This window comes from Schistocerca americana, chromosome 2, assembly GCF_021461395.2.
Source record: "Schistocerca americana isolate TAMUIC-IGC-003095 chromosome 2, iqSchAmer2.1, whole genome shotgun sequence".
NCBI lineage: Eukaryota > Metazoa > Arthropoda > Insecta > Orthoptera > Acrididae > Schistocerca > Schistocerca americana.
In genome coordinates this window covers 602,465,098-602,492,395 of record NC_060120.1, presented here as the reverse complement: position 1 = coordinate 602,492,395, position 27,298 = coordinate 602,465,098, and the positions used below count along the sequence as shown (strand labels likewise).

The 27,298-nt window shown below is 39.6% G+C and overlaps 1 protein-coding gene across 1 annotated transcript in view; it reads right to left on the bottom strand.

The window, feature by feature from the left end:
- Nucleotides 1-1,344: 1,344 nt before the first annotated feature.
- Nucleotides 1,345-27,298, bottom strand: part of LOC124591123 (BTB/POZ domain-containing protein KCTD5) — a 71,319-nt gene continuing 45,365 nt past the window's right edge. Inside the window, exon 5 of the mRNA XM_047131706.1 lies at nt 1,345-1,994. Within this exon, the coding sequence (XP_046987662.1) occupies nt 1,965-1,994 (30 nt within the window). The 3' untranslated portion in view covers nt 1,345-1,964. The remainder of the gene's footprint in view (nt 1,995-27,298) is intronic.

Here is a 27,298-nt window from a genome sequence, read left to right as displayed (position 1 = left end):
ATCTTGAGGCAGTCTAACTGAATTTACATTTCCTGTAATTCAGTATGCCATGATACTTCACTTTTTGGCTGTGTTCCTGATTATATTGCCATTTGCTACTACTACTATTACTACTAGTATTATTATTATTATTATTATTATTGTTATTATTATTATTATTTTCCTAGTCAGCACTGTTATTTCAAATGGCCTCAGTTACCTGTAAATATGGATAAATCATCCTTTCACTTTTATTCTTAATTAAATCAAAATCACTCATTAATTAAACTGTAATGTAAAATGCTTTGTAGGTGGCTTATTTATATTGTTTATTATATTTGTATGTGGTCTGATGTAAGAAAGGTCCTAAAGGTCCTAATTGGACCAGGTTAAATAAATAAAATACTACGGGCAGAACATTAATCACTCATGAGTGAATATGATTGCTGTGTTATTTGCACAATATTTACATTCATCATTGAACAATGATAGTTAATTGCACTTGCAGTATTAAATGGGGTGTTATTTCAGGGATCAATGATAGCATGGCTAAAATTCTACCAAATCAATAATAATAACAATATTTTAATTTGACCTACACCTCTCACACATTATTCATTAATCGTATTTTTCTGCAGGAACAATGAGCCAGGTTACATAAGCCAGCGTAATTCACTAAATACGTTGCACTGAAACAAATATTCTCCTTTACTTGCGAAACAGTAGCACAGCATGTTTTAAAATGAATTGTAAGGTATATACAATATACAGCAAGTATTTTTTATAGTTTATTTTATTTCAGAAGTACTGAGAAGAAAACTGAAATTATGACACAATCTGAAACAAAAATTAAGTGAGCAACACATGTTTTGATGACTAAATCAATAATCCACATAAAGTGTTAAGGAAAGGTACATTTTATTAATTTATAACAGGAGCATTTACAATAGTTTTAGAAAACAAGTAGACGTCTCCCTTTCGCAAACTTGCTTCACGCGCAACGCGCGCGTGCGTGCGTCCCCCCCCCCCCCCCCACACACACACACACACCTAACACAAAGACAAACACAAACACAAACACACACACACACACACACACACACACACACAGTGAGTTTTATTCACTATTAGCACTATAAACCTTAGTGCAATATGAACAAAGAATTCTTGATCATTAATATCTCAAATGGAATCCATTCATATTTTTCATTTCCTCATCTAATAAGGAAAATGAAATTCTGTATAAACATAATTAAATAACAGGTAGTGACAAATTGAAACTTGTCATGCAGAACCTGCACAATTCATTTCACATTCCAACTACAAAATAATCGTCTTTGTGGTCATTTAACTCTTGCAGAAAACTTTTTTTTTTACAAAATTGTACATTTATTTTACAGCAAGGTAAAAATTAGATTGTTTCACACGATATATCATCAAATTACACAAAAATGCTGAGCACCTGGTGCCAGTTCTCAATAAATAAAGGTATAAATAACAAAAACACACAATTACATTTTATATTATAGTAACAGGCTTTCTATTATATTCTATTTTTACTTGAAATTGAATGTGTATTTTTTGTTTAAATGTAACATTAATTTTCATTTCGGTGAAAGTCACCATTATTTAATTAATCTATTTTTATTTTAAACGTAACACAGTTTAGAATGTGTTTCCATTCCATTCAATTCTCCTAGTGCAGTAGCATTCCAATTACTAACCCGGCCAACTGCATTTCAAACAACTGACTTAAGAGTTCATTCTTGAAAACCAACTAATAACTTTCTGTAGATAAAGTTCACATTCTGAATTTGCGTAGAGCAAAGCATAAAGCATCCCAAAATTAACACTCCAAGAACATGTTTCAGTGTTCAGAATCTCATGGGTTCAAATGTTCAGTCTGGTGCCTCATAGGTGAACACAGAGCCACTTGTGCAATTGATCTCATTTTCAATTTGTATTAACCTTTTATGCAGTTTATCTCACATCCGTGATCCTTTCTGCTGCAAAACCTACAAGAGAGGCACAAGAACTTAGTTAAATTTACTTAAAGGTAAATTCAAAACAGCAAATAAACATCCACATGAAGATCAGCAAAAATGAAATCATTATACGTAGAAGCAACAAGAGAATATCATCAAGACTCCGAAACTAGAATAGTTTTCAGTCTCAAAATATGTTTGAAAATAAACTGCTTTAAAATGAGAAGTACATAGCACGGATTTTGAGGGAAAAAAATACAAGAAAATTACAAGCAAAAAGGTGTTGAAAGGCTTAGTGCATGTTACTATTTTTGAAAGATATAAAGATACTGGTTATATCATGAAACAAAATCAGAGAGATTGGGTGAAGAAGACTAGAAGAGCAGCGAAGGAGAATGGCAGCAAGAGTAAAAGAACTCCAGGATTCTGAGAATATACTAATGACTGCCAACCATATAATATGCACTAATTCAAAATATACCCTTGTGAGTTAGCACCTCTTCCACTAACCACTTCAAATTTATATTGGCAGTATATTTACACACTTTTAATTAATGTATGCAAAAATCTTCATTGTGAAGATGTACAGGGGTTGGGCTGATCAGTACATGGTCCAGTAACATTAATGTGACAAACATCAATGTTTGAAATCAGTGTGCAATAACTACTCAAGACAGCAGCTGACAGCAGTAGCAGTGGAAGATATATATATTGTCTGGAGGACAAGGAAAATAGTGCAGTTGTTGTCGTAATGTGGAAACAGAGTAATTTATCTGACGTCCAAAAAGGCATGATCACCGTCTTTCACCTCAGGTCAAGAGTGAAAACATTCTTGGAATATCTCAATTTGTAAACTCAGGGTGTATAGATGCAACAAAAAACCACACCAGATTTTTCCCAGTTAAAAATACCCTTGTTCCAGGTGAAAATGCTTTTTTCTGTATTAAGTGACAACATAATTTCCCTTGGAACTATACAACTTATCAGTCTTGAATGGTACACATTTTATACACCAGCACAGAACTTCCCAGCACTTTAGGAAACAAACCCAGCAAAAAAAAAAAAAAAAAAAATTTATTTTGGAACCATCATTGATGTGCAGCAACGTGTGCACTATATATTTTTGTATTACAAAAGTATAAATATGAATTCCCCAAATATAACACAGTAGCTTCCGAAGTACTGAATTCGACACTGCTAGGCACTTTTGTCAGCCAATCACAGCTCATGTTACATGGTCTCACCACTCAATGACAGCAGATATTCAGAGCATAGGGTATGTGATGCAGTCAGCCAATAGCAACATCACTATGAAGTAGTCTGAACACATGCATGTGAAAGTTAATGGTTTAAATTAAAAGTGTGGTTAGGCAGGATCCTAAGAGCACAGCTTAAATTGCAGCAACTGGATATTTTGATAAGCATGATCATAGATTTCACTGTTGTGACCGAATATTTTGTGGGCTACCTGGCTGAATACATGTTCCATCAATCACTTTTACTTTTCAATAGAAAAGCCAATTACGTGTGAAATTGCTCAAGAACTCACCTGAACTATTTTTTTAACAATAATCATATTTTCTGCCATTGTTATTGCATAACTTGTAATCTATGAGAGAACTAAAATAAATATGAAAAATTAACCTTGAAGTTTGGCTTTTTAATGTGTTATCCTTTAGATATACCAAAACAAATGTGCCATCAAAATTTCAAATAATGGCATAAATGTCAGGGCTTCTGGCCCTGAAATTTTTCTGGGTGGCTAGTCCTCAACTTGTTAAGTTTTGAATGAGAGGCAAACAATCCATGATTTAAGAAACCCAATGCACATTCAAGTATTGTATAGTCTTCATCCTAAAGCCTTTGACACATTATGCTGTTGGCAGACACCAAAAACTAAAACAATGACAATTTCCCAGAATTTAAAAATATCTAGAATTTTTCCTGGATGAAAAAAATCCTTGATTTTTCTGGATTTCCTGGTTGTCTAAGGGCACATACACCCTGAAGGCGTTTATGTGCTGCCATGGTTAAAGTATACTGTGAGTGGCATAATGGCACTATCCAAAACTGGCACAGAGGCAATTGCAGTGCACCATGGGCCATAGGTGACAGGGGTGAATGACATCTGTAGAGATATGTATGGGTGAATGGACATGCAACTGTTGAGCAAATGACTGCCCAGACAAACCAAGGGGCTACCAACAGTGTCTCCTCAAAAATCGTTCAGTGAATGTCGCTAATGTCGCTATGTACAGGACACATGACATCCCTTGAGTGGCGACAATGGGGCTTTTCAGGTGAATCATGTTTTTTCTATCCATTGGCATGAAACGTCTGAAAATAAAAACCTTGCAACAATCATCAGAATGGTCCAGGCCGGAGAAGGGAGCATTATGGTGTGGGTAAAGTTTTCACGGCATTCCCTGGGTTATCTTGTAATTCTGGTAGGCACGGTGAATCGAACCAAGTATGCATCTATTCTTGGGGACCATGCCCAAACCCATGTGAAGCTTATTTTTCCTCAACACAATGACATCCACCAGCAGGAGAATGCAGCATATCATACAGCTCACAGTGAACATGCGTGGTTCAAAGAGCAACAGGATTAGTTTACTGCAGCTCTCTGGCTGCCAAACTAGCCAGATTTAAATCCAATCGAAAAACTGTTGGGTCACATTGGTCACACCATGGAGCCCTGACCAAAAAACCTAGCACAGCTCACCACAGCACTGGGGTCGGCATGCCTCCACGTGCCTGTCGGCACCTTCCAGAATTTCATTGACACTCTTCCTGAGCATCTCACAGTGGTCCATCCAGCAGAAAGCAGTTATTCAGGCTTTTGACAGGTGGTCACATTAATGTAACTGCACAGTGTATAAAAACAATGGTACATTTATGAACATGTTTTCTTTCTTGTAGGGCAAAATTTGCAGAAAGGTACTGAACCATCTCTATGTTTGTGATTGATTGTGCAACCAGATTGATATCGCACCGAATCAAATCCTATAGATGTCTAAAATATATATATGCTTTGTACATGAATCTGTAACAATAGTTCCAAATGTACCAGAGATCTCCGGGTACGCTAGTATACTAAGGGCATATTAATTTTATATAAACGCTTAAGCCCTGAAATATAAAAGTGAAATAAAAACTGAACATACTGACAGGAAAACAATGACATTAAAAAATATTTTATTGCTAACCCACTGTCACACAGCTGAGCTCAATGCATTTAACAAGAGCGCAGTATAATTACAAACAGCGCATTGAGAACTGCATTTACAAAACAATCATAGTATTGCTTTCACTTGTTTTGGGTGAATTCAAAAAAAGAGATCTCAGTGGCGCAAATAAATAAAATCTAAAACTTCCTAACAGATTAAAACTGTAGGCTGGAGCAAGACTCAAGCCCGGAACATTGCCTTTTATGGGCTATGCTCTTACTGACTGAAAACTATTGCAAATCTTCACAGTCACATCATTGTAAACATTCATTCCTTTGTCTTGGTGATAGCTGTAACTTTAGCTCATGTTTACATGCCAATGTAACGTTCATCCACCAATCTAGGGGGAAATTCCACTGGCTTCCAACAATTGTGCTCATGGACTAGCTATGTTGAAGTTAACAGCAGCCAAGTATGATCAATTAGTAACAGTTTGTGACTGGTTTTGTTTGATGATCTAGCAAGTTGCTTAGTTTTATTTACAGTGTGTACCTGTTTAGAAGTTCAGTACACAACATAAAGAATTCTAAATGTTATTTTTTTCTACATCACATAGTCTAGTGCTTCTAATGTGCTTCAGTATAAAAGAGAGGTAAGAGGCAAGTAAGACTTGTCAATTTACAGACTGGTATTGTTTCAGAGCCAGAAATAATCCATAGTATCTTACAGATAAGTATGAAATTAAATCTGTCAAAGAACAAGACAACAGATAATACTGATCATACGGGACAAGAGCTGTAAAACAACCAAAGGCTACTGTAGACTACCACAAGCAAGCACAGCCCATGGCAGTTTCCCTAGCAGTCTTTGTCAGTTAAGATCATTAGTATATTAGGTATGTTGCGTACCTATTGGGCATTACCTCATTTTGATTGCTTTGTTTGCATATGCAATCAGTGTCTTACTGTATTTCCATAGTAACCAGAATACTACCACTAATTCTACCATTTACTATGTCAGTATTTTATGTATGGCAGCAAACCCACCAAACAGTAGTCATTATGTCTTAGTATGCAAATAAAGTGAAAATGGAATGAAATGTTTCAGGAAACTAGATCTACTTTTATTCCCTGAAATACTGATGACAGACCTCTATGCTTGATTTTTAATAAATGCTTAATGAGTGAAAGCCTGAAACCAGCAAAAATTAAAGGCATTTACTTGCGAAACATGCTTCCTATGCCAATATACCTGTAAAGAAATTTGAATAGATACTGGAATTACAGAAGATTCGAAAAGTCTATAAAAATCCAAAAATTTGTTGATTAAAAGCACTTAAGAGCATCCTATGAAGTCTCTTACTTAATATAAAATACTAAGAAACTATATCCTATATGTGAAGATCTTGTGTTAAGTCATCCTCTCACAGTGTGGAATCCCACAATCCACAACAATGCAAAGCACGAAATGAAGAATCTGGCATGTTACATTTTGCCTCGTGGTGAGGAATGTGACCAACGAGACGCAGCATCGGTTTATGTCACAAGCAGAACTTGGGAGTTGTCATACTGCATGGAGTGTCTTTGATGTTTTTGGTTATTATACCGTATCAACGTTACGGCAAATGATGAACCATCAAAAGTGAGTCATTTTTGTTACAATTTGTCATAGTTAAATATCTTACTATTACAACAGTAGATATAGCCTTTACACAGTGTATACCATATAACAGGGCACTACTGCCATGTCAAAGCCACAGCATAATTGCTAGCATTGTGAATTAGAATAGAAAGGTAACAGGTTTGCTTCTAGTTACTTCCAATTTTTTTCACTTTTAGTTTTCTACACGATTCTGGATCTTTCTTATTAATTTAATAGCAGTATTATCTCCAACAGTCAATGTTATTTATTATAACAATGTGTCTCCTACAATTCTTGTTGTGCAGACTGGTGACTGGAATGTTTCCCCAGTGACCAAAAAATCTTAACGTAACTACCAGTCTATGTCAGGAAGTAAAAACAAGTGAAACACTAGAAGATTTTACTATTATGAAACTTTGTGCGAAATACATACACCTATCTCTTGGTTTGTGGATTGCCTTATATTTATATCTTTGGGGTAATGATAGTGAGCAATGTTGAAGTACGTTCTTTGAGCTCCTCTATAGCTCAACCACTGGTCACTTGTCCCACATAATATTCAACAAAGATGAGTACATTTTAGCTGTTTCCCACTGAGACAGGGCTGAGAAAAACCTGGGTAATAAAAGAGACACCCAGTGGGTAAAACTGGGTTTTATCAGATTGTTTTCATATTGATGACGAAATAGTTCAATTTAATTTCCTATTATGAATTTATTAAAAACATTAACCTATTCTTACAACTACTTTATAGTGCCTCATTTCTTGCTCTGCCAGCACTGCATCCACAGATAGAATCTTTACCCACCTAGGGCTTGTTTGATCAAAATTAAGAAATAATTTAGGAGAGAGAAGAACTGATAAGTTAGTGAAGATTAAAAATTTTGGTATTTAAACTAAATTGTACTTGATGTGAGATTTAAAACTTTCTCGGTGTACATACTGTTTCACAAAATTTCAGGAGAACTGCTGGATGTTTGTAACTTCCTGCCACAATATTTTGGTGCAGTCTTCTGGCCATCTTCAGGAGATCTGTAGCCAGCATAGTTCTGTTATGGAACCATGGGAAGACAATCAAATTGATATTGATGCAGCAAGTTTTCACCAAAGAGGGTGTCAGGCACATCAGAATCGAACACTCTCAAGCAGTGCACGCGTAATGCCAAATGAATCCACCACGCATGTGGCAGCAGGGCCTTAAATACCAGAGCTCAGTGCATTTTCACCATTATCACCTAAAGATGGCCAGAAGACTCTGCACCAAAATATTGTGGCAGGAAGTTACAAACATGCGGCAGTTCTCCCAAAATTTTGTGGAACATAAATTGTACTTTACAGTAATTATGATTCTACACCAAGTTAGAGTTCTTTTTTTTCTGCAAGTGTAAATGTCATTTAACTGTGTTTCTTATACTGCAAGAAAGTTAAAACAAAATATTAATAAAACAAATTCTTGCAACAGTAAATAGTTGATTTCAATGAAGATAGTGGCTATTTGTGTAAGGCTAACTATGTAATACTTTGTATTTTAAACAAATTTTCATAATAGAATGAGGTTTTATTGGGTTTTTGGGCTTCTTTTTAATCAAAAAAATGCATGGTTTTTTTTTTGGGAATCAGGTTAAAATACAATGACCCTGCACTGAGGTCTCCTTTATTTCGAGACTATGAGATCTCCGTATTAGTGTGCTCTGGTGTTTTAAATGTTTGTATTGGAGAGAGAAACAGAAAGCCTCTGGGGAGCATCAAAAATAACAGAACATTATAAGCAGACTCAAGCTTTGAGTCTGACAATGATGCAGGCCTGCATAACTCAGGAGATTTGAAGATCAGTCCCTCACAGTCTGACCCAGTTACACAGAAATAACAACACTTTCAAATCATTGGCCACCAGATTCAATGATTCCTTCCTCACAGTGGCAGCAAACATTGCACCAGTAATAAATAAACAAACGCTTATTTCTTTGTGCAGACACCGTATGCACCACAGAGAGACAATAGTTTTAAGAAAGAAACACCTAAGGAAATTAGAAAATTCATAATGTCATTAGAAAGTAGAAATTCTGCTGGCTATCGTGGTGTTTCTAGTAAAATAATAAGATCTTGTGCAGACTTGATAGGATTACCTTTAAGCTATCTTTGTAATCAACCAATGACTATGGGCAACTTTCCTGATAGAGTTAAACGTGCTATAATAATAACCAACTGCAAAACTGAAGATAAGCAAATCACATATATTTATAGACCTATATCTAGAGAAAGGAAAATTTACGTAAATGATAAAGTGAAAAATAATGCAAAGTCTGGAATATTTAGCATTATGGTGCAAAATTGATGGTTTTTACAAAATTTCACAAAATTTGGGATTTTCCCTCTTCTCATGTAAAAATATCATAATTCTGAGAGAGGAAGTTATTAATTTGGTATTTGATATTTATTTAATGCTGAAATTGGAGTTTTACTTTTCTTCTCAACACAGAGAATTGTCTGTCCCTGCCGCCTCCCCACCATCTGGGGAGTGGGAGGCGACAGAAGGGCAAGTAAGGGGGTGGGGCAACAGAGGGGAGGGGGCGAACACAGGGATGGAGTGATGTGGAGGGGCAGACGGACAGCGAGACGGGGAGATGGGGAGGAGCAGGTGGACAGTGAGACGGGGAGTAGTAGATGGATGGAGTGTGGATAGAGAAAGAGGGAAGGAGAAGCTAGACTAATACAAGATTGGAATAAATATGTATCAGACAACTCTAGGTACTCGGCTAGTAATGTAAATACAGATTTTAATAAATATGATTTAAACAACAGAAAATTGCCAGCAGAAGCGCCTTGAATTCATGTTTTGTGAAGATTGTGGGTGCTGCCACTTTAGGACAGTCTAACGTGATGCACCCAAGTTTCATCGTCCGTAATGATCCATGATAGAAAAGACTCTTCATTTGTCTAAAAAAAGAAAACCGCTCCTACAGCTCAGATGAAATGGCTTTTCTCTTGATCTTGTGGACTGTTATGTGCACTCATGGAACCCACCTTGAGCACAGCTATGAATATCCAAGATTTTCAGTGGGCAAAATAAGGCAGACTGACGTATAGTGCAGAGATAAGTTCATCGTCATTCGAGCTCAAGCTCTTTTTACTAAAAAGTACGTACTACTACTACTACTACTACTACTACTACTACTACTACTTACACACACACACACACACACACACACACACACACACACACACACACACACACGCTTACATGGCTGTGGCAACACTCAATCATTGCACATGCTTTTGTAACGCTCACTGATGGCTGTAGGAGCAATTTTCACATTGTGATGTACTGGTGTGCATGAATAATAGTGTTAGTTCAATTCACCATGTCAAGAGCAGTGACTCTGACATGACATTCAAAATGTGGTTGATTATGAGGCTGTTTCTGGACATCCACAGCCAAAATCAGCAGAATATAATACTGAAACTGGCCTTAAAATAAAAAGATTTTTTCCTGTCCCTACCTATGTCACTTCTTCCAATCTTTTTTAAAGTGTTCAAGTGAGCAGAACTTGTTAATTGTCTCAAAGTTTGACTTTATGAAAGGATTCTATGCAGAGACAGCAATACAAGACCTCACAAATGAAGTGCTCACTGTGATAAATGAGAAAAATTATCCTGCTGGTATATTCTTTGACCCTGTGAAACACTTGGACTGTGTAGATCATAAAATTGTACTTGGCACACTACACACATTAATTAATTAATGGTATTCCTCTTCCATCAATAAAGTCTTATATACATAACAAAAAGTAGAGGGTCTCATTATCAGATTGTGCCAGATACAAAACTAACCTCAGATGAGGAATGTGGGGTCCCATAAGGACTTACTCTTGTTATTAACTTCCGTGAATGATATTCTAATGAAGCCTCTGTAAACAATATTCTAATGAAACCTCTGTAAACGATATTCTAATGACTTCAAAGGACAATTCAAAAGTGTTTGCTGATAATACAAGGCTACTACTGAATGGTTCAAAGTCAGCTCAGACAATACCTCAAAAGGCCTGTAAGTGGTTCATTGCCAACTTTAAGTCTTAATCTAATAAAAAAAATCTGTTCCTCATTTTCAAACTAAGATTCCTTGGGGTCCAGCCGGATAACATGATAAAATGGGGTCAACAAAGAGAGAAACTACGATTTTACATTCTCCAATCTTACGTTTTTCACGATCCTACGTCATAAATTTGTAACCCCTGTGAAAAACCTATAAGAGCCATGCTAAAAATTCCCTGATTTTATGTTTCTTTCTAGTAAGGTTACCTCGATTCTATATTCTTACTCGACGTCTCACTTGACTTTGTTCTGTTTTTTTCCCTATTGACATTTGATATGACTGAACGAGTTACAAGTGGCACAAAAGACAGAAGGTTCACAGTTAGGGTGATGGCTGAGTTAAGGGAATATTTTAGGCTGTTGCGGAAAGGGGAGCACGAGAGAGGAAACACTAATGTAATCCACAGTTTCGTTACCAACATGACATTTAGCTTCACCGCGCCATTGCGATACAGCTACTGATAGGTTAGGGCAGCAATGGAAAAAGCATGGCAGTGAATGTGAAGTGTTCCGGACCAAGCCAATACATGACAAAGCTGCCACCTTTTCTGGTGCCACTTATAAATCAGTCTCATCTTTCTGTATGTATTTCCAGTGTACTGTATTCAGCAGCACTACTGATTGTGAAGCTTTTAAATTCAAACACTAAGCCTCTAAGAATATACTCTGTCAGACTCAACAAAACATTGGCCATTTCCGACTTGTGAGCTCTTATTGGCTGTTGACTTATTATATAACCCAATAGCCACCTCAGCCACCACACCGCGATTCTATGCAGCTTTCACCACCTGTGATGTACATTTTATGCATTAGCACGTTGCAGTACCCCACCCCACTGTATCCTCTTAATGGTAAAGTGTGAAGCACAAATACAACTAACTGTGCAATAAATTTACAGACCTTGGCCTGTGAAACATTCAAAACTCCTACAGTAGTAAATTGTAAAGTATAGACAGGAACAGAAGCTATAAATCAGAGCCAGTGAGATAGTTTCATTCTTTTCCTCCTAGGTAACAATTTTACAAATACTCAAAGACAACTGACATTACCAAATCCCAAATTCATAAACAAACAATAAAGAAATTTCAAAATTATACATGATATAGCCTAATAGACCTATTAGGAAAAAGTGGGTTTTGCCACTAGTAATAATGTAGGGTATGTAATTGAAAAGATTATCACTTTTGCAGTGCCGGATTAGCCACGTAGCAGGAGTTACCAAATGCTATGAGCCCTGCTAAAACTTGCAACTGTACTCGGGGTCGTTCACTACTTATTTTTCATGTGGCTCATCTGCAAAGGGGTTGGTAATGAACGGTTGCATTTGCATCCCTAATACTGAGTCATATATTGGCTAGCCTTTGAACAGCAGTGAATTGAATACACAACTGTCTATACCACCAACCTTGCAAAAATGATGTACACTATACAAGTTCAGATTGAAACTTATTGATTTAAAACAGAAACCCTTCTAACTTCGTGGCCATGCATTTTTAAGTTCACAAATAAATCTGATCTGGATAAATAATAATCGGTGCAATTCGTACACATGGTTTATTGTCTTGCACCTACACACTTTCAAGTTGTTCCTTCACAGTTTATTTGCATACACCGGCGTCCATGCTTACACTACCAGCACTTTGCCGCTCCGAACTTACCACCACAACAGACAATGACCAAAGACCTCCTTTTTCCCACTCATATCCCCAGTCTTGAGTCGGGTCACGTGACACTACATTAAGCAAAATAATTCCAAAACGTGGCCACAGCCCATTTACAATTTTTTATAAGATTTATATACTTAAACCTAAGTACATATAATAATTTTACACACATTTATCACCACATAATTTTATAATTCGTTGTAATAAAACACTATGCAATGGAGCTACGATGCTCATCAAAACACAAAATAAGTATTTTCATGTCCATTTTGCATTACACTATTTTCACTCTGCATTTAATACATAATTTTATTCTTAAGCATGGAAAATTAAAATCAGAACTAACTTATGACATGCTATCAGGATTACATAATTAGAAATAATGCCATGTTTTGGCACAGTTTCACCCTCTCCCTTCACTTAATGACATCTTTGCACGAAATATGAGACATACAAATACCTGTCTGGCACTACAAAGGTCGAAACTGAATAGTGTCTTCATAATAAAATAATGACTTACTTGGCAGTTGTTCTAAACATCTTTATAACTTAATTCTACAATGAAACAATTTGATTGAAGTACACCAGCCCAAAATATTTCTGCTCCTGTGCTTTAAATTTAAATTATGAACTACTTGGAAGAGCTCCATATTATCCCCCATTACCTTACAAACTCTTGTCAAGTTAGAGGTTTCTTTTTGACAGTCATTTCAGGTACAGCATTTATTTGACGCAAGTAGACTAGTGAAAAAGGTGAATTATCTCACCATTTGGTTAACTTCGCAACATTCTGCCAACTGATTAATAATGTGCCACAACGAAGAATGGGGGTGTCGGAGCTAATCTCTACGGCCAGCAATAGCTCCTTCGTGACAATTAGTTCACGCAGCAAACCCCTTGCATGCAACCAACGCCACACATCACAACAATTAGAAATGTAAAAGCGCAGGAGTGTCGACACTGACAACAGTGATTCAAAAAGGGCAGTCGGCCCAAGTCCTGAGAGGTACAGACATCTAACAGTCGGCACTTGGAGGGAAATTGTCAACTTCTTTTACAAAGCAGAATATTATTAAGTGGGTAACATCAATTTTATATAGTGATTCCAAAGTTGCTGACTGAAAGAGGGAACCACTGAAGCATAAGGTAAGGTCCTAGTTTGTTCATATATACCCCAAAGTTTAAACAATAAAAAAGTATGTTGGTTCTTGGTGAGTAACTATGTAGGAATCAGCTATTTGTGTTTGATATCATCATAAAAGACTAGTTTTTATTTGGGTGATTTCGAATACAGTAGCCATTTATTTAGCATTCATAATTTGTTAACCCTTAGTACTGGTATATACTTGAGAGTTTTTAATACCACAATGGAATGTCATCGACTTGAAGTCATATTTTCAATAGGAAAACAAAATACTGGTGAAATAACGACCTTGCAATCAATTTTGCTTCAAAATTTGAGCAATAATTTTGGTAGTGAGCAGCTTTCACTGTCTGTGATGCACATTTTAAGCATTAGCACATTTCAGTACCCCACCCAACTTTATCCTCTTAATGATAAAGCACGAAGCATAAACACAGTTAATTGGATAAACAATTATTTTAATAACAGGGTAATAATTTTCAATTTACAAATCCACAGCATTGAAGAATGGTGTCGCTCTTGAAACTGTACTTCACATTAATTTTGTCAGCTTTACAATTCAAAGGAAGTGTTCTCTTAACTGTACCTCTGACAATTTTTCAAAGGATCGTGATCTGGAGTGACAAGACAATGGCAGCGAAAATCATTCAATATTGGACATTGCTTTGGTGCATATAAGCTGATACTCTTTGAATGACATGCTCAGTGATTCCCATTGCATTGTGAGTTACACACATAATAAAATTGTAACTTGAAGATGTCATACGTAGGATATATTTAAGAATATCTACATCTACATCCACACTCCACAAGCCACCTGACGGTGTGTGTGGAGGATACTTTGAGTACCTCTATCGGTTCTCCCTTCTATTCCAGTCTAGATTGTTCGTGGAAAGGAATATTGTCGGTATGCCTCTGTGTGGGCTCTAATCTCTCTGATTTTTCCTCATGGTCTCTTTGCGAGATAGACGTAGGTGGGAGCAATATACTGCTTGACTCCTCGGTGAAGGGATGTTCTCGAAACTTCAACAAAAGCTTGTACCGAGCTACTGAGCATCTCTCCTGCAGAGTCTTCCACTGGAGTTTGTCTATCATCTCCATAGCACTTTCGCGATTACTAAATGATCCTGTAACGAAGCGTGCTGGTCTCCGTTGGATCTTCTCTCTCTCTTCTATCAACCCTATCTGGTACGGATCCCACACTAATGAGCAATATTCAAGCAGTGGGCGAACAAGTGTACTGTAACCTACTTCCTTTGTTTTCGGATTGCATTTCCTTAGGATTCTTCCAATGAATCTCAGTCTGGCATCTGCTTTACCAACAATCAACTTTATATGATCATTCCATTTTAAATCACTCCTAATGCCTACTCCCACATAATTTGTGGAATTAAATGCTTCCAGTTGCTGACCTGCTATACTGTAGCTAAATGATAAAGGATCTTTCTTTCTATGTATTCGCAGCACATTACACTTATCTACATTGAGATTCAATTGCCATTCCCTGCACCATGCATCAATTCGTTGCAGATCCTCCTGCATTTCAGTACCATTTTCCCTTGTTACAACCTCTCGATATACCACAGCATCATCCGCAAAAAGCCTCAGTGAACTTGCGATGTAATCCACAAGGTCATTTATGTATACTGTGAATAGCAACTGTCCTATGACACGCCCCTGCGGCACACCTGAAATCACTCTTACTTTGGAAGACTTCTCTCCATTGAGAATGACATGATGCGTTCTGTTATCTACGAACTCTTCAATCCAATCACACAATTGGTCTGACAGTCCATATGCTCTTACTTTGTTCATTAAACATCTGTGGGGGACTGTATCTAACACCTTGCGGAAGTCAAGAAGCATGACATCTACCTGGCAACCCATGTCTATGGCCCTCTGAGTCTCATGGACGAATAGCACGAGCTGGGTTTCACATGATCGTCTCTTTTGAAACCCATGCTGATTCCTACAGAGTAGATTTCTAGTCTCCAGAAAAGTCATTATACCCTATCATAATGCGTGTTCCAAAATTCTACAACTGATCGACGTTAGAGATATAGGTCTATAGTTTTGCACATCTGTTCAACGTCCCTTCTTGAAAACGGGTATGACCTGTGACCTTTTCCAATCCTTTGGAACGCTATGCTCTTCTAGAGACCTACGGTACACCACTGCAAGAAGGGGGGCAAGTTCCTTCACGTACTCTGTGTAAAATCGAACTGGTATCCCATCAGGTCCAGCGGCCTTTCCTCTTTTGAGCGATTTTAATTGTTTCTCTATCTCTCTGTAGTCTATTTCGATATCTACCATTCTGTCATCTGTGCGACAATCTAGTGAAGGAACTACAGTGCAGTCTTCATCTGTGAAACAGCTTTGGAAAAAGACATTTAATTTTTCAGCCTTTAGTCTGTCATCCTCTGTTTCAGTACCATTTTTGTCACAAAGTGTCTGGACATTTTGTTTTGATCCACTTACCGCTTTGATGTAAGACCAAAATTTCTTAGGATTTTCTGCCAAGTCAGTACATAGAACATTACTTTCAAATTCATTGAACGCCTCTCGCATAGCCCTCCTCTCACTACATTTCGCTTCGCGTAATTTTTGTTTGTCTGCAAGGCTTTGGCTATGTTTATGTTTGCTGCGAAGTTCCCTTTGCTTCCGCAGCAGTTTTCTAACTCGGTTGTTGTACCACAGTGGCTCTTTTCCACGTCTTACAATCTTGCTTGGCACTTACTCATCTAATGCATATTGTACGATGGTTTTCAACTTTGTCCACTGATCCTCAAAACTATCTGTACTTGAGACAAAACTTTTGAGTTGAGCCGTCAAGTACTCTGAAATCAGCTTTTTGTAACTTTTGCTAAACAGAAAAATCTTCCTACCTTTTTTAATATTTCTATTTGCAGTTGAAATCAACGATGCAGTAACCGCTTTATGATCACTGATTCCCTTTTCTGCGTAAACTGTTTCAAATAGTTCAGGTCTGTTTGTGTCACCAGAAGGTCTAATATGTTATCGCCACAAGTCGGTTCTCTGTTTAACTGCTCAAGGTAGTTTTCATATAATGCACTTAAAAAAATGTCACTGGATTCTTTGTCCCTGCCACCCATTATAAATGTTTGAGTCTCCCAGTCTATATCCGGCAAATTAAAATCTCCACCCAGAACTATAACACGGTTGGGAGATCTACTCAAAATATTTTCCAGACTTTCCTTCAGGTGCTCTACCACAACAGCTGCTGAGCCAGGGGGCCTATAGAGACATCCAATTACCATGTTTGAGCCTGCTTTAACCGTGACCTTCACCCAAATTATTTCACATTTCAGATCTCCATCAATTTCCTTCGATACTATTGCACTTTTTATCGCTATAAACATGCCTCCCCCTTCACTGTCCAGCCTGTGTCTGCGGTATACATTCCAATCTGAGTTTAGAATTTCATTACTGTTTACATCTGGTTTCAGCCAACTTTCTGTCCCTAGTACTATGTGGGCCTTGTGACCGTTTATTAATGATAGCAGTTCTGGGACCTTTCTATAGACGCTCCTGCTGTTTACTATTACCACATTAATATTATTATTCCCTGTTGTGTTTTGCCTACTACTACCTTGTCGTGTCTCAGGAGGCATCTTGTTGGGCCTAGGGAGGGAAATCAATAACCTAAAAAACCCACATATGCACTCCACACGTACTCCGCTACCCTTGTACTCGCTTCCTGTGAGTAGTGCATGCCTGACCTATTCAGGGGGACCCTACATTTCTCCACCAGATAACGGAGGCCAAGAAATTTGCACCCCAGATCTCTGCAGAATTGTCTGAGCCTCTGGTTTAAGCCTTCCACACAGCTCCAAACCAGAGGACCGCGATCGGTTCTGGGAACGATACCACAAATAGTTAACTTAGATTCCATCCCACAAGAGAGGCTTTCCGCTTTCACCAACTCTGCCAACCGCCTGTATGAACTGAGGATGTCCTCTGAACCCCGGCGGCAGGAGTCATTGGTGCCGACATGAGCAACAATTTGCAGTCGGGTGCACCCGTGCTCTCTATCGCCAGCAGGGCCGCCTGCACATCTCGGATGAGACCCCCCGGCAAGCAGACAGAGTGAACATTGGCCTTCTTCCCCGACCTTTCCGCTATTTCCCTAAGGGGCTCCATCACCCGCCTAATGTTGGAGCTCCCAATCACTAATAAACCCCTCCCCCCGTGTGCCTGCTCGGACCTTGCTGAAGGAGCGGCCACATGTCCAATCACAGGCAGAGCAGGCGATACCACACGGCCAATCTCCACATTGACCCTCCGCCTCGTGTGCCGTGAATGCTGCTGAACCCGCCACTCCCTTGGGGAGAGGGTGGCACAACCGTGCCCGGTACCCGCGAAGATGTCTCGACAGCAGGGACCATGGGTGGAGCATGCAACACCTGGGGTGTACCGTGCGACGCACCAGACTCCCCACTGCCACTACACTCCGAGTCAGCAGCCTGAAGACGGCTGACCGCGGCCATCAACATGTTCAGCTGTTAGCGAACAGTGGCCAGCTCTTCCTGCATCCGTACACAGTAGTCACACATCCTACCCATCCTAAGAAATCAATTTACTGTAGAGAGTTAATCAACTTTTAACTAGACTGCTAATTCACTAAAGGCGGCTGACAGCTGACTAAACTGTGGTTAATAGACACTTCTTGTTGAAAACAATGAAAATAAGCACTATCTGTCTCTGTACTGTATTCAAAACAAACACTAGCACTACTGGCACTATGGCTGACTAAAGGGACTCTGACTGTATTCAAAACCAACACGAAATCTATGGAACACTATTACTAGTACTCGAAAATTAAAGCTTCCTAAAAGCAAAAACACACGGAAGAAGAAGTGACAAGAAAAATACAGTTAATACTTAAATTACCGTAGCTCGCTGCACAGCAAATGTGAAGCAGACGGCAGTTACGATGACTGAATATGAGAGTGTTTTATAAAAGCTATTGAAGTGAACAACAACATTCAAGATAACAGACACTGAAAGGGTTGAGATTGAAGCAATAAACAGCATCCCCCTTCAGCATGGGCACACTGTGTATCACAGAGGTAAGTTTCAAAAATAAGACTTTCGCAAGGAGGTGAAGATGGATAAAAGTCTTGAACATATCCTAATTTTACAATGAGATTCTTTGGACATGGACTCAGATATTAAATGGTATTAAGGTGTAGACTTTGAAAAAAAGTAATGATCTTTCTTGGTTTTAAAGACTCGCGGTTTAAAAACATTTTTGTCAACATATCAATTGCATACACTGTAAATGAGAACTTCCTAGCTACTATTGGTTGGGAATATGTATCCTGTGAAGCATTCAGACTATAATGTTCAACACATTGCCTAAGGAGAAGTTAAGCTCTTCCCTGCCTGTTGTATTACCTGTGAGAATGCAGCTGGATAAATTCATCAAAAACTCCAGTATTTCAACATGTAAACCCTCTGTCATTTTCATGGCATGAATCAGAAAATGCCTTAAAATGAAAGGGAAGGTTACGCATGTAATGTTGAACGAGTTAGTTTAAACTCATAATGCCTGTTGACACCAAAAAATATAACAACATACTGATAAAATGTGATGTGCGGATGGATGTGTGTGTTTGCGCACGCGCGAGTGTATACCTGTCCTCCTCCCCCCTACGGTAAGTCTTTCCACTCCCGGTATTGGAATGACTCCTTACCCTCTCCCTTAAAACCCACATCCTTTCGTCTTTCCCTCTCCTTCCCTCTTTCCTGATGAAGCATTGGGTTGCAAAAGCTTGAAATTTGTGTGTGTGTTTATGTATTTTTTATTGTCTCTATCAACATACCAACGCTTTCTCGTTTGGTAAGTTACAGCATCTTTGTTTTTATATATAATAACATACTGACAATTTTATGATAGTGTTTTGCACTAGTGTTTGCTACCAATAAATCTTTTTTACGCATAGTGGTTTACACTGAACAGCAGTGAAACACACTCACATATGCACATTATACACATTTAACCAATTATATGGAGTAGAAGCAGTTGTCAAACAAATACAATGATTTCAGTTTGAATTTGAAGTTTATTTTGTTACATATTACATTTTTACTTATAACACAGTCCAAATCACAATAAATGGCAATTGTTGCAACTATTTTTATTGTTTTGAGAAGTACAGCTCTTGATGTCTTCACAAAGCTGTATCAGCTGTTCTTGCTTTCCAACGTCACACAGACAATTGCTGTGGAGCAGCGGACACAACCTCAAGACTCAAATGTAAAATTTCTCTCATGTAGACGAATGATAGGAATCGGTTTTCAAATGTTTTATTCCCTCATAGATCTGAACGTATAATACGATGTACCAGAGGCAAATGTACATGGTTGTTGTCCGCAGCAACAGTTAGGCAACACGAACTTCATTTGCCCGTTCTCTGCTGCCACACATGCGCAAATCTCATCCCCTCCATGCCTCCCTATCGTTCCACCTCTATGCGTGGAACCGCCATCTCATGCAAAGCAGGCTACAGTTGCAGTATAAAAATGTGCAAAGCAAAGATGTCTCTGTCACCAGTTACAAACTAAAAAAGCACGTGAACAGTCTCAAAACTATATTTCACGGGAAGTGGCGAAAAAAAATGTGTGTACAAGAGAGCGGTTAAGTGTGCATAGCAATGGGTTTTTTAATGTCCGTTAAACGAAACTACACACATAACTGTCACCATTTAGCAAATTAGTAGCGTTTTGCTGCAGTCGTCTGATCAAGATCTGAGCACCGGATATGCACTTTATAAATCCTTACATGAATATATCCAAAGCAATGAGGTTCACATTTTAAAAAATTTAGGCAAAATCCAAATCCTTGACTAGCTGTGAAGAATATCAGCAACAACCTTCAAGACAATATAAGCAAAATACAAAGTACGAGCATTTTAGTGGGTCAACTACACTCGATGAAGTTGTAGAAAATCAAATACCTGGACAATACTTTGAATTCCAGGCATTTATTGTAATAATTGACAATGTAACGGCTGCATTAGCTGAAACACATGGAAAAATACCATCACCTGACTAATGTTTTTGGAATATTATGGGACTTTAAATCTCTTATAACAGAAGAGATCTTGAAAAGAACACCTAATATTGTGAATGCTTACCCAGATGATTTCGAATAGTCGCTAGGCGATGAACTGGTACAGTTCACCGAGCTGCTGAAAATGGATATCGCTGCTGCCATTGACAGCAAAAAGAACTAAGCTTTGGAACTACAAATTTACAAATTTTTACTGAAAAATTCGTTAGGATCGTGTTTCCCAAATGTAGAAATAGTCTTATGCATTTACTTAGCTTTAATGATCACAACTGCAGCGGAGAACGTTCTTTTCCAACATTAAAGCACATTAAAAATGAATTAAGAAATACAATGGGACAGGAACGTCTAAATGACCTCAGTATACTGAAGACTGAATACAATTTGCTCAGAGACATTGATCTAACTTGCATTATTTCTAAATTTGCCGAAATTAAATCAAGACAAGTTTATTTGTAACAATCTTATTTTATTTTATATCCTAAACCACACGACCTAAGGAAACCAAGGGCCCCTTGTCAGAATTTGCTATGGGTCCTGCACTTGCTTAATCCGGCACTGCACTTTTGCTAATGATGTAAAAGGTAACTGGCCATTTCCCAACACCCTACTGTCACAACTGTACCTTAAAACATGCAGTTTTGTGGGTTCTTTCATTTTATGTTCACCTCGAAAATAGCAAAAATGTATAGTATACGTGGCAAAATAAACTGACAACTATGAAATACGGTGAAAACTGCTGGATTACAACATCTAGAATGTTTGCAACATCTCGGATGTTTGTTTTCAACCTACAGCCAATATCTGTACAGCATTATGACGTAACACTAAAGCAATGAATTCTATAGCAAGCTTACTTGGTGGCTTATTCCAAAATACGACTGATGTGATCAGTGTATAGCAAACAGAGCGAGCATGGCTTCCACTTAGGTTTAATTTATATAGTTACACCTTGTACACCCTTCAATACCTGCTCGGAGCCCGACAACAGAATCCAGAATGTATTGTACCTCCACTGACAGCAGCTAATATAGGCTACAGGCTACTTCATTTGCTATGTACAGCACCCACAATTAACAGGACATGTTCGGTGAACAGCTGTGCAATGGCTTGTTCATCTTTCTTGAAGTCCTTCAAGGTGTTTAATGTGTTGTGAAGGCAGACAGATTGTTATAAATGTAATGGAGAGCTGGGGCAGAGGAACACTGGAATCACAGTTCACTTAACTTCATTCCATATTCATTGGTATAAATAAGTATCACATACCAAGTAAAACTTGGTGTGTGTGTATGTGCTTTCACGAAACCTGCCGTGTTTATACTACAGCAAGTGACGAGTTCGAAGTGCAAACGGCGCACACTGGCAATACTGCAGAACACTCCATTTCAGTCAGTCATCAAAATGAACAAGGACAAGTTTACAAGCAAGACACTAGATGTCCTGCATTCGCATCACCAGAGTATGCTACACTGTCATTGGCTACAAAAGGAAAATGCACACCCCCGCATATTATATTCCATCATCTTTCACCATACTTCACAGTTTTCAGTTTAATTCACCATGATCATCAATTTTTGCTTTTTGCTGGGAGGAGCACAAAGGAAAGATCTCTCAAAAACACATTTTTTATGCATAATTTGTGGTCATAGCATCTCGGAAAATAGCTATTACCTTGTGCCCAGACACCAATTTCAATTTTTTGATGAGTTTTTACTTGCCATTACACATCTGTGATTTCTTAAGAACTGGTGAAACTCATTATCATAACTGTATAAACATTGTTTTGTACATTTACTTTCCTTCACTTATACAGATTATACACAACATATTGGAGAGGAATACAATTTTAATCATAATGCCAATTCCATATGATTTTGCTTGTATTTTTAGTGTTTTAACATTTTCCTTGATTCTGCATTTCAGACAGTTTTGCATTTTTTAAATCTGGACTGCACAAAATGTAAAAATAGGTGTTTCACTGTAATCAGGAAGCTCAATTCTGCTTGTCATCCCCTTAGAAGCAGCTACCATTACGTTGGCCTTCAGTGTGTTAGTTTTTGCAGTGTATTTTCATTGTGTGTTGTGGAACTATCTTTCAGAGCCTTGCACCTAAAGTGAAAAAATTATTTACTCAGCATAAGCCAACAGTGAGTGCAATGGGGAACATACCACCCACCACATGCCAAAGGTACCACACCCAACATTACCCACAAAAGACTAGCGCACGGAGAGGGCACAAGAACCACAAGGAACCAGAGGAACAGCCAACATGGCTGAGGGGACCTCCTTAGAGAGAGTGATAAAAATCCCCTTCACAGTTAAACTATAAAACCAGGTCACCAACTGAAGCATCGGCTGCTAACACTAGGGCTAGTGAGTCAGGAAGATAAAGTGTCTGCCGTAAGACAGCTAGGTTAGGACAGTCCAGCAAAATGTGGACCATCCTCAAACGGGCACCATAATGCAGTGGGGGCAAGTGTATGAAATAAGTTTGCATATATGTGAGTGGCTCGAAGACTTCTTAAATAATAAAACCCAGTATGTTGTCCTCGAGGGCAACTGCTCATCAGAGAAAAAATGTCACAAGAGTGCACTGGGGAAGTTTGATAGTACTGCTGTTGCTCTCTATATACATAGATGATTTGGCTGACAGGATGGGCAGACATAGGTGTACATCCTTGCAATGGAGGAGATGATCACGAGTCCGTCAAGTATGGCTGATGTGGAGCCAGCAAAGGACAGTATAGTCCTTGAAAGAGACCCACATGGAGGACCTTCACAAATTTGGGTTCTCCTTTACCCCCGCAGTTTGTTCAGTAGAATCATGCCATTCCGTATTCCAAATCCTTAGAACTTGACAGCATAATACTAACTGAAGATCCAATTCCATAATAACAATCACAAAAGGCAGCATGCAGATAGCCAATTTGGCCAGCCTGTCAGCGAGTTCATACCCCGGGATTGCAAAGTGACACAGAGTCCCGACAAAGACCACAGAGCATCTACACTGTTCAAGGGCAAAATGAGAATCCTGGATACTCAGTGCGAAGAGATGGCAAAGGTAAGAATGGTCAAAAACCTGTAAAATGCTCGAAGAGTTCTTAGGAGGAAAAAGGACTCACCAGTGCAGCAACAGATATGCTTAAAAGCACGAGAGATGACTACCAACTCAGCAGTGTAAACACTGCAGCCTTCTAACAAGGAGGGGATTTCACTACACCCTGCATGAACACAATCAAAGCCAGCAAGACCAGCAACCACTGACCCATCAATATAGACTACTTCTGAATCCCAAAACATGCCAAGAATGAAGAAGAATTGGGGGCGGAGGGCCTCAGAATGGGCTGAAACTTTCAGACCCTGTGATAGATCAAGACAGAGCTGTGGACGGGCGATGCCCCAAGGAGGTGTACCGGAGCAGCTCCAGAGAATAGGTGTTCAGAAAAAAAGAGACCAGATGTGGATGGTAATCCTAACACCAGACCTGGGCCACTGTATTGAGATGTGGGTCTCCACATCTGGAAAGAGGAGATGGTAGTTCAAGTGCTCCAGGGAGTAGCGGATATGAAACACATAAGCGATCAACTATTGTTGGCCCAGAACATGCAACAGTGGAGACCCTGCCTCTGATAGGAGGCAGATCATGGGACTAGACCAAAGGGTACCAGTTGCCAATCATACCCCACAATTGTGTACTGAGTCCAGCACTTGTAATGTCAAAGGTGATGCCGAGCCATATGGGAGACTCCTGTAATCTAGATGGGACTGGATCTATGCTGTGTAAGACCATGAGAAAAAGCAGCCCATGTTCCAGTTGGTGTTGCGAAGGCATCGAAGAACACTGAGGTGTGACCAATGTGTCTGTTTTAGTTGACAAAGATGAGGAAGCCACGTCAGCCAGGCACCACAGACTAGTCCCAAAAAACAATGAGAGTCCACCACATCAAGGGACTGGCCATCAAGGCACAGTTCCGAATAGACGTGGACTGATCAGTGATGACAGAAATGCATAACACATGTCTTGGCAACCAAAAAAATGGATGTCAAGAGTGGTGTCCATGATTGCACTTGGCATATTGCTCCCTACAGTCTGCGTTCAGCAACACCCACCACAGACAAATAAAAATAAATGCAAAAATAATATCAGCATATGAACAAAGAGGGGGACAATGTAGGCTCCAGAAGTGCCACCATTATTGATAGCCACTAAAAGGTGAGGGGACACTCAAACCAGAACCCTGCAGAACCCCATTCGCCTACAAATGAGAGGTACTTCGGAAGGCACCAACCTGTACCTGAAAGGTGCAACATGAAAGAAAGTACCGGATAAAAATTAGGTGTGAGCTGCAGAGGCCTGTAAGGTGGCAAGGATGTGGTGGCACCATGTGTTATCATAAGCTTTATGTAGAGCAAAGAAGACTGCAATAAGGTGCTAGTATCAGCAAAAACCGTTCGGATAGTAGATTCCAGGAGGAATAAATTATCTGCAGTACAATGGTCTCAGCAAAAACCATCCCAGGTCAAAGTCAGAAGGTCCCAGCATCTAATAACAGCCTTCAACTCACCATATGTTCAAGTAACTTGCAGAGGACATTGGTTAAAATGATCAGACGACAGCAGTCCATCTGTAGAGGCGGTTTACCTGATTTCAAAACTGGAATAACGGCACTTTCTCGTGACTGGGAAGCAAATCCGCCCTCACACCAGAGACGGCTGAAATGGACACTATATGAAGTTGGCTAGCCACCAATAAGTGTTTAAGCATTTGGTTGCGCACCTGGTGCGGTCCAGGAGCCAGGTCAGGGCAGAGAGCAAGGACACTGATGAATTTCCACTCACTAAATGGGGCACTGTAAGGCTCCAGTCAGCAAGGAATGAAAGATAAAGATAGTTGTCCAGACGGTGTTTGAGAAGACAGAACTTCAGCAGATAGTGGATCAATGCTAAGGCCTGGGCAAAACACCAAGCAAAATGCTCAGCAACAGAGCAGAGGCTGGTGAGGATTACTTCATTCAGGGAACTTCCCGGTACACCTATAGGAAGACAGCAACCAAAAATGCCCCTGATCTTTGCCCATATCTGGAAAGAGGATGAATGTGGTCCTAAAGCAGTGAATATCTTCCCCAACAAATCCCTTCCTAGCACTTAACAAGGTAACAGACCAGGGCACCAAGCCGTTTAAAGGTCAGGTGGTGGTTGAGAGATGTATGGATGCTGTTTGCAGCACTGGAGAGCTTGACAGTGGTCTTTAATAGCTGCAGCAATTTCGGGAGTCAACCAAAGGAGAGAACCCATGGAAGAAGGAATTACCAAAGTGCTGCCGAAAGGATAGCTGTGGTCAAACTCTATACGGGTTCATCAGTGCTATCATGTGGTGCAGTGGTTGGGATGGCAGCGAGCAAAAGGTATTAGGCATTCCAATCTGCGTCAGCAAAGGCCTACATGGGATGACATCCAGGTGAGTGGTGGTGAAGAAAAGATAAGACAATCGGAAAATGATTGCTGTCACATAAATAGTGACGAATTCCCCGCCGAATGAAGAGGAAGTATTCAAGGCTACAGATCAAAATATCAATGGCTGAAAAAATGCCATATGGCACACTCAATTGTGTCGAGGCTTCAGTGTTGAGGAGGCAAAGATCAACCCCTGTCAGCAAGTCTTCAACAATCCTACCTTGGCCAGAGGGTTATGAGTATTAAAACTCCCAATGAGAAGTAAGGGGAGAGGGAGCTGTCAAAGGAGGGCAGGAAGAGCAGGAATCGTAGGAGGCCAGTGGGTTGGGGTGGGGTAGGGGGAGGGGGGAAGATATACACTCCTGGAAATTGAAATAAGAACACCGTGAATTCATTGTCCCAGGAAGGGGAAACTTTATTGACACATTCCTGGGGTCAGATACATCACATGATCACACTGACAGAACCACAGGCACATAGACACAGGCAACAGAGCATGCACAATGTCGGCACTAGTACAGTGCATATCCACCTTTCGCAGCAATGCAGGCTGCTATTCTCCCATGGAGACGATCGTAGAGATGCTGGATGTAGTCCTGTGGAACGGCTTGCCATGCCATTTCCACCTGGCGCCTCAGTTGGACCAGCGTTCGTGCTGGACGTGCAGACCGCGTGAGACGACGCTTCATCCAGTCCCAAACATGCTCAATGGGGGACAGATCCGGAGATCTTGCTGGCCAGGGTAGTTGACTTACACCTTCTAGAGCACGTTTGGTGGCACGGGATACATGCGGACGTGCATTGTCCTGTTGGAACAGCAAGTTCCCTTGCCGGTCTAGGAATGGTAGAACGATGGGTTCGATGACGGTTTGGATGTACCGTGCACTATTCAGTGTCCCCTCGACGATCACCAGTGGTGTACGGCCAGTGTAGGAGATCGCTCCCCACACCATGATGCCGGGTGTTGGCCCTGTGTGCCTCGGTCGTATGCAGTCCTGATTGTGGCGCTCACCTGCACGGCGCCAAACACGCATACGACCATCATTGGCACCAAGGCAGAAGCGACTCTCATCGCT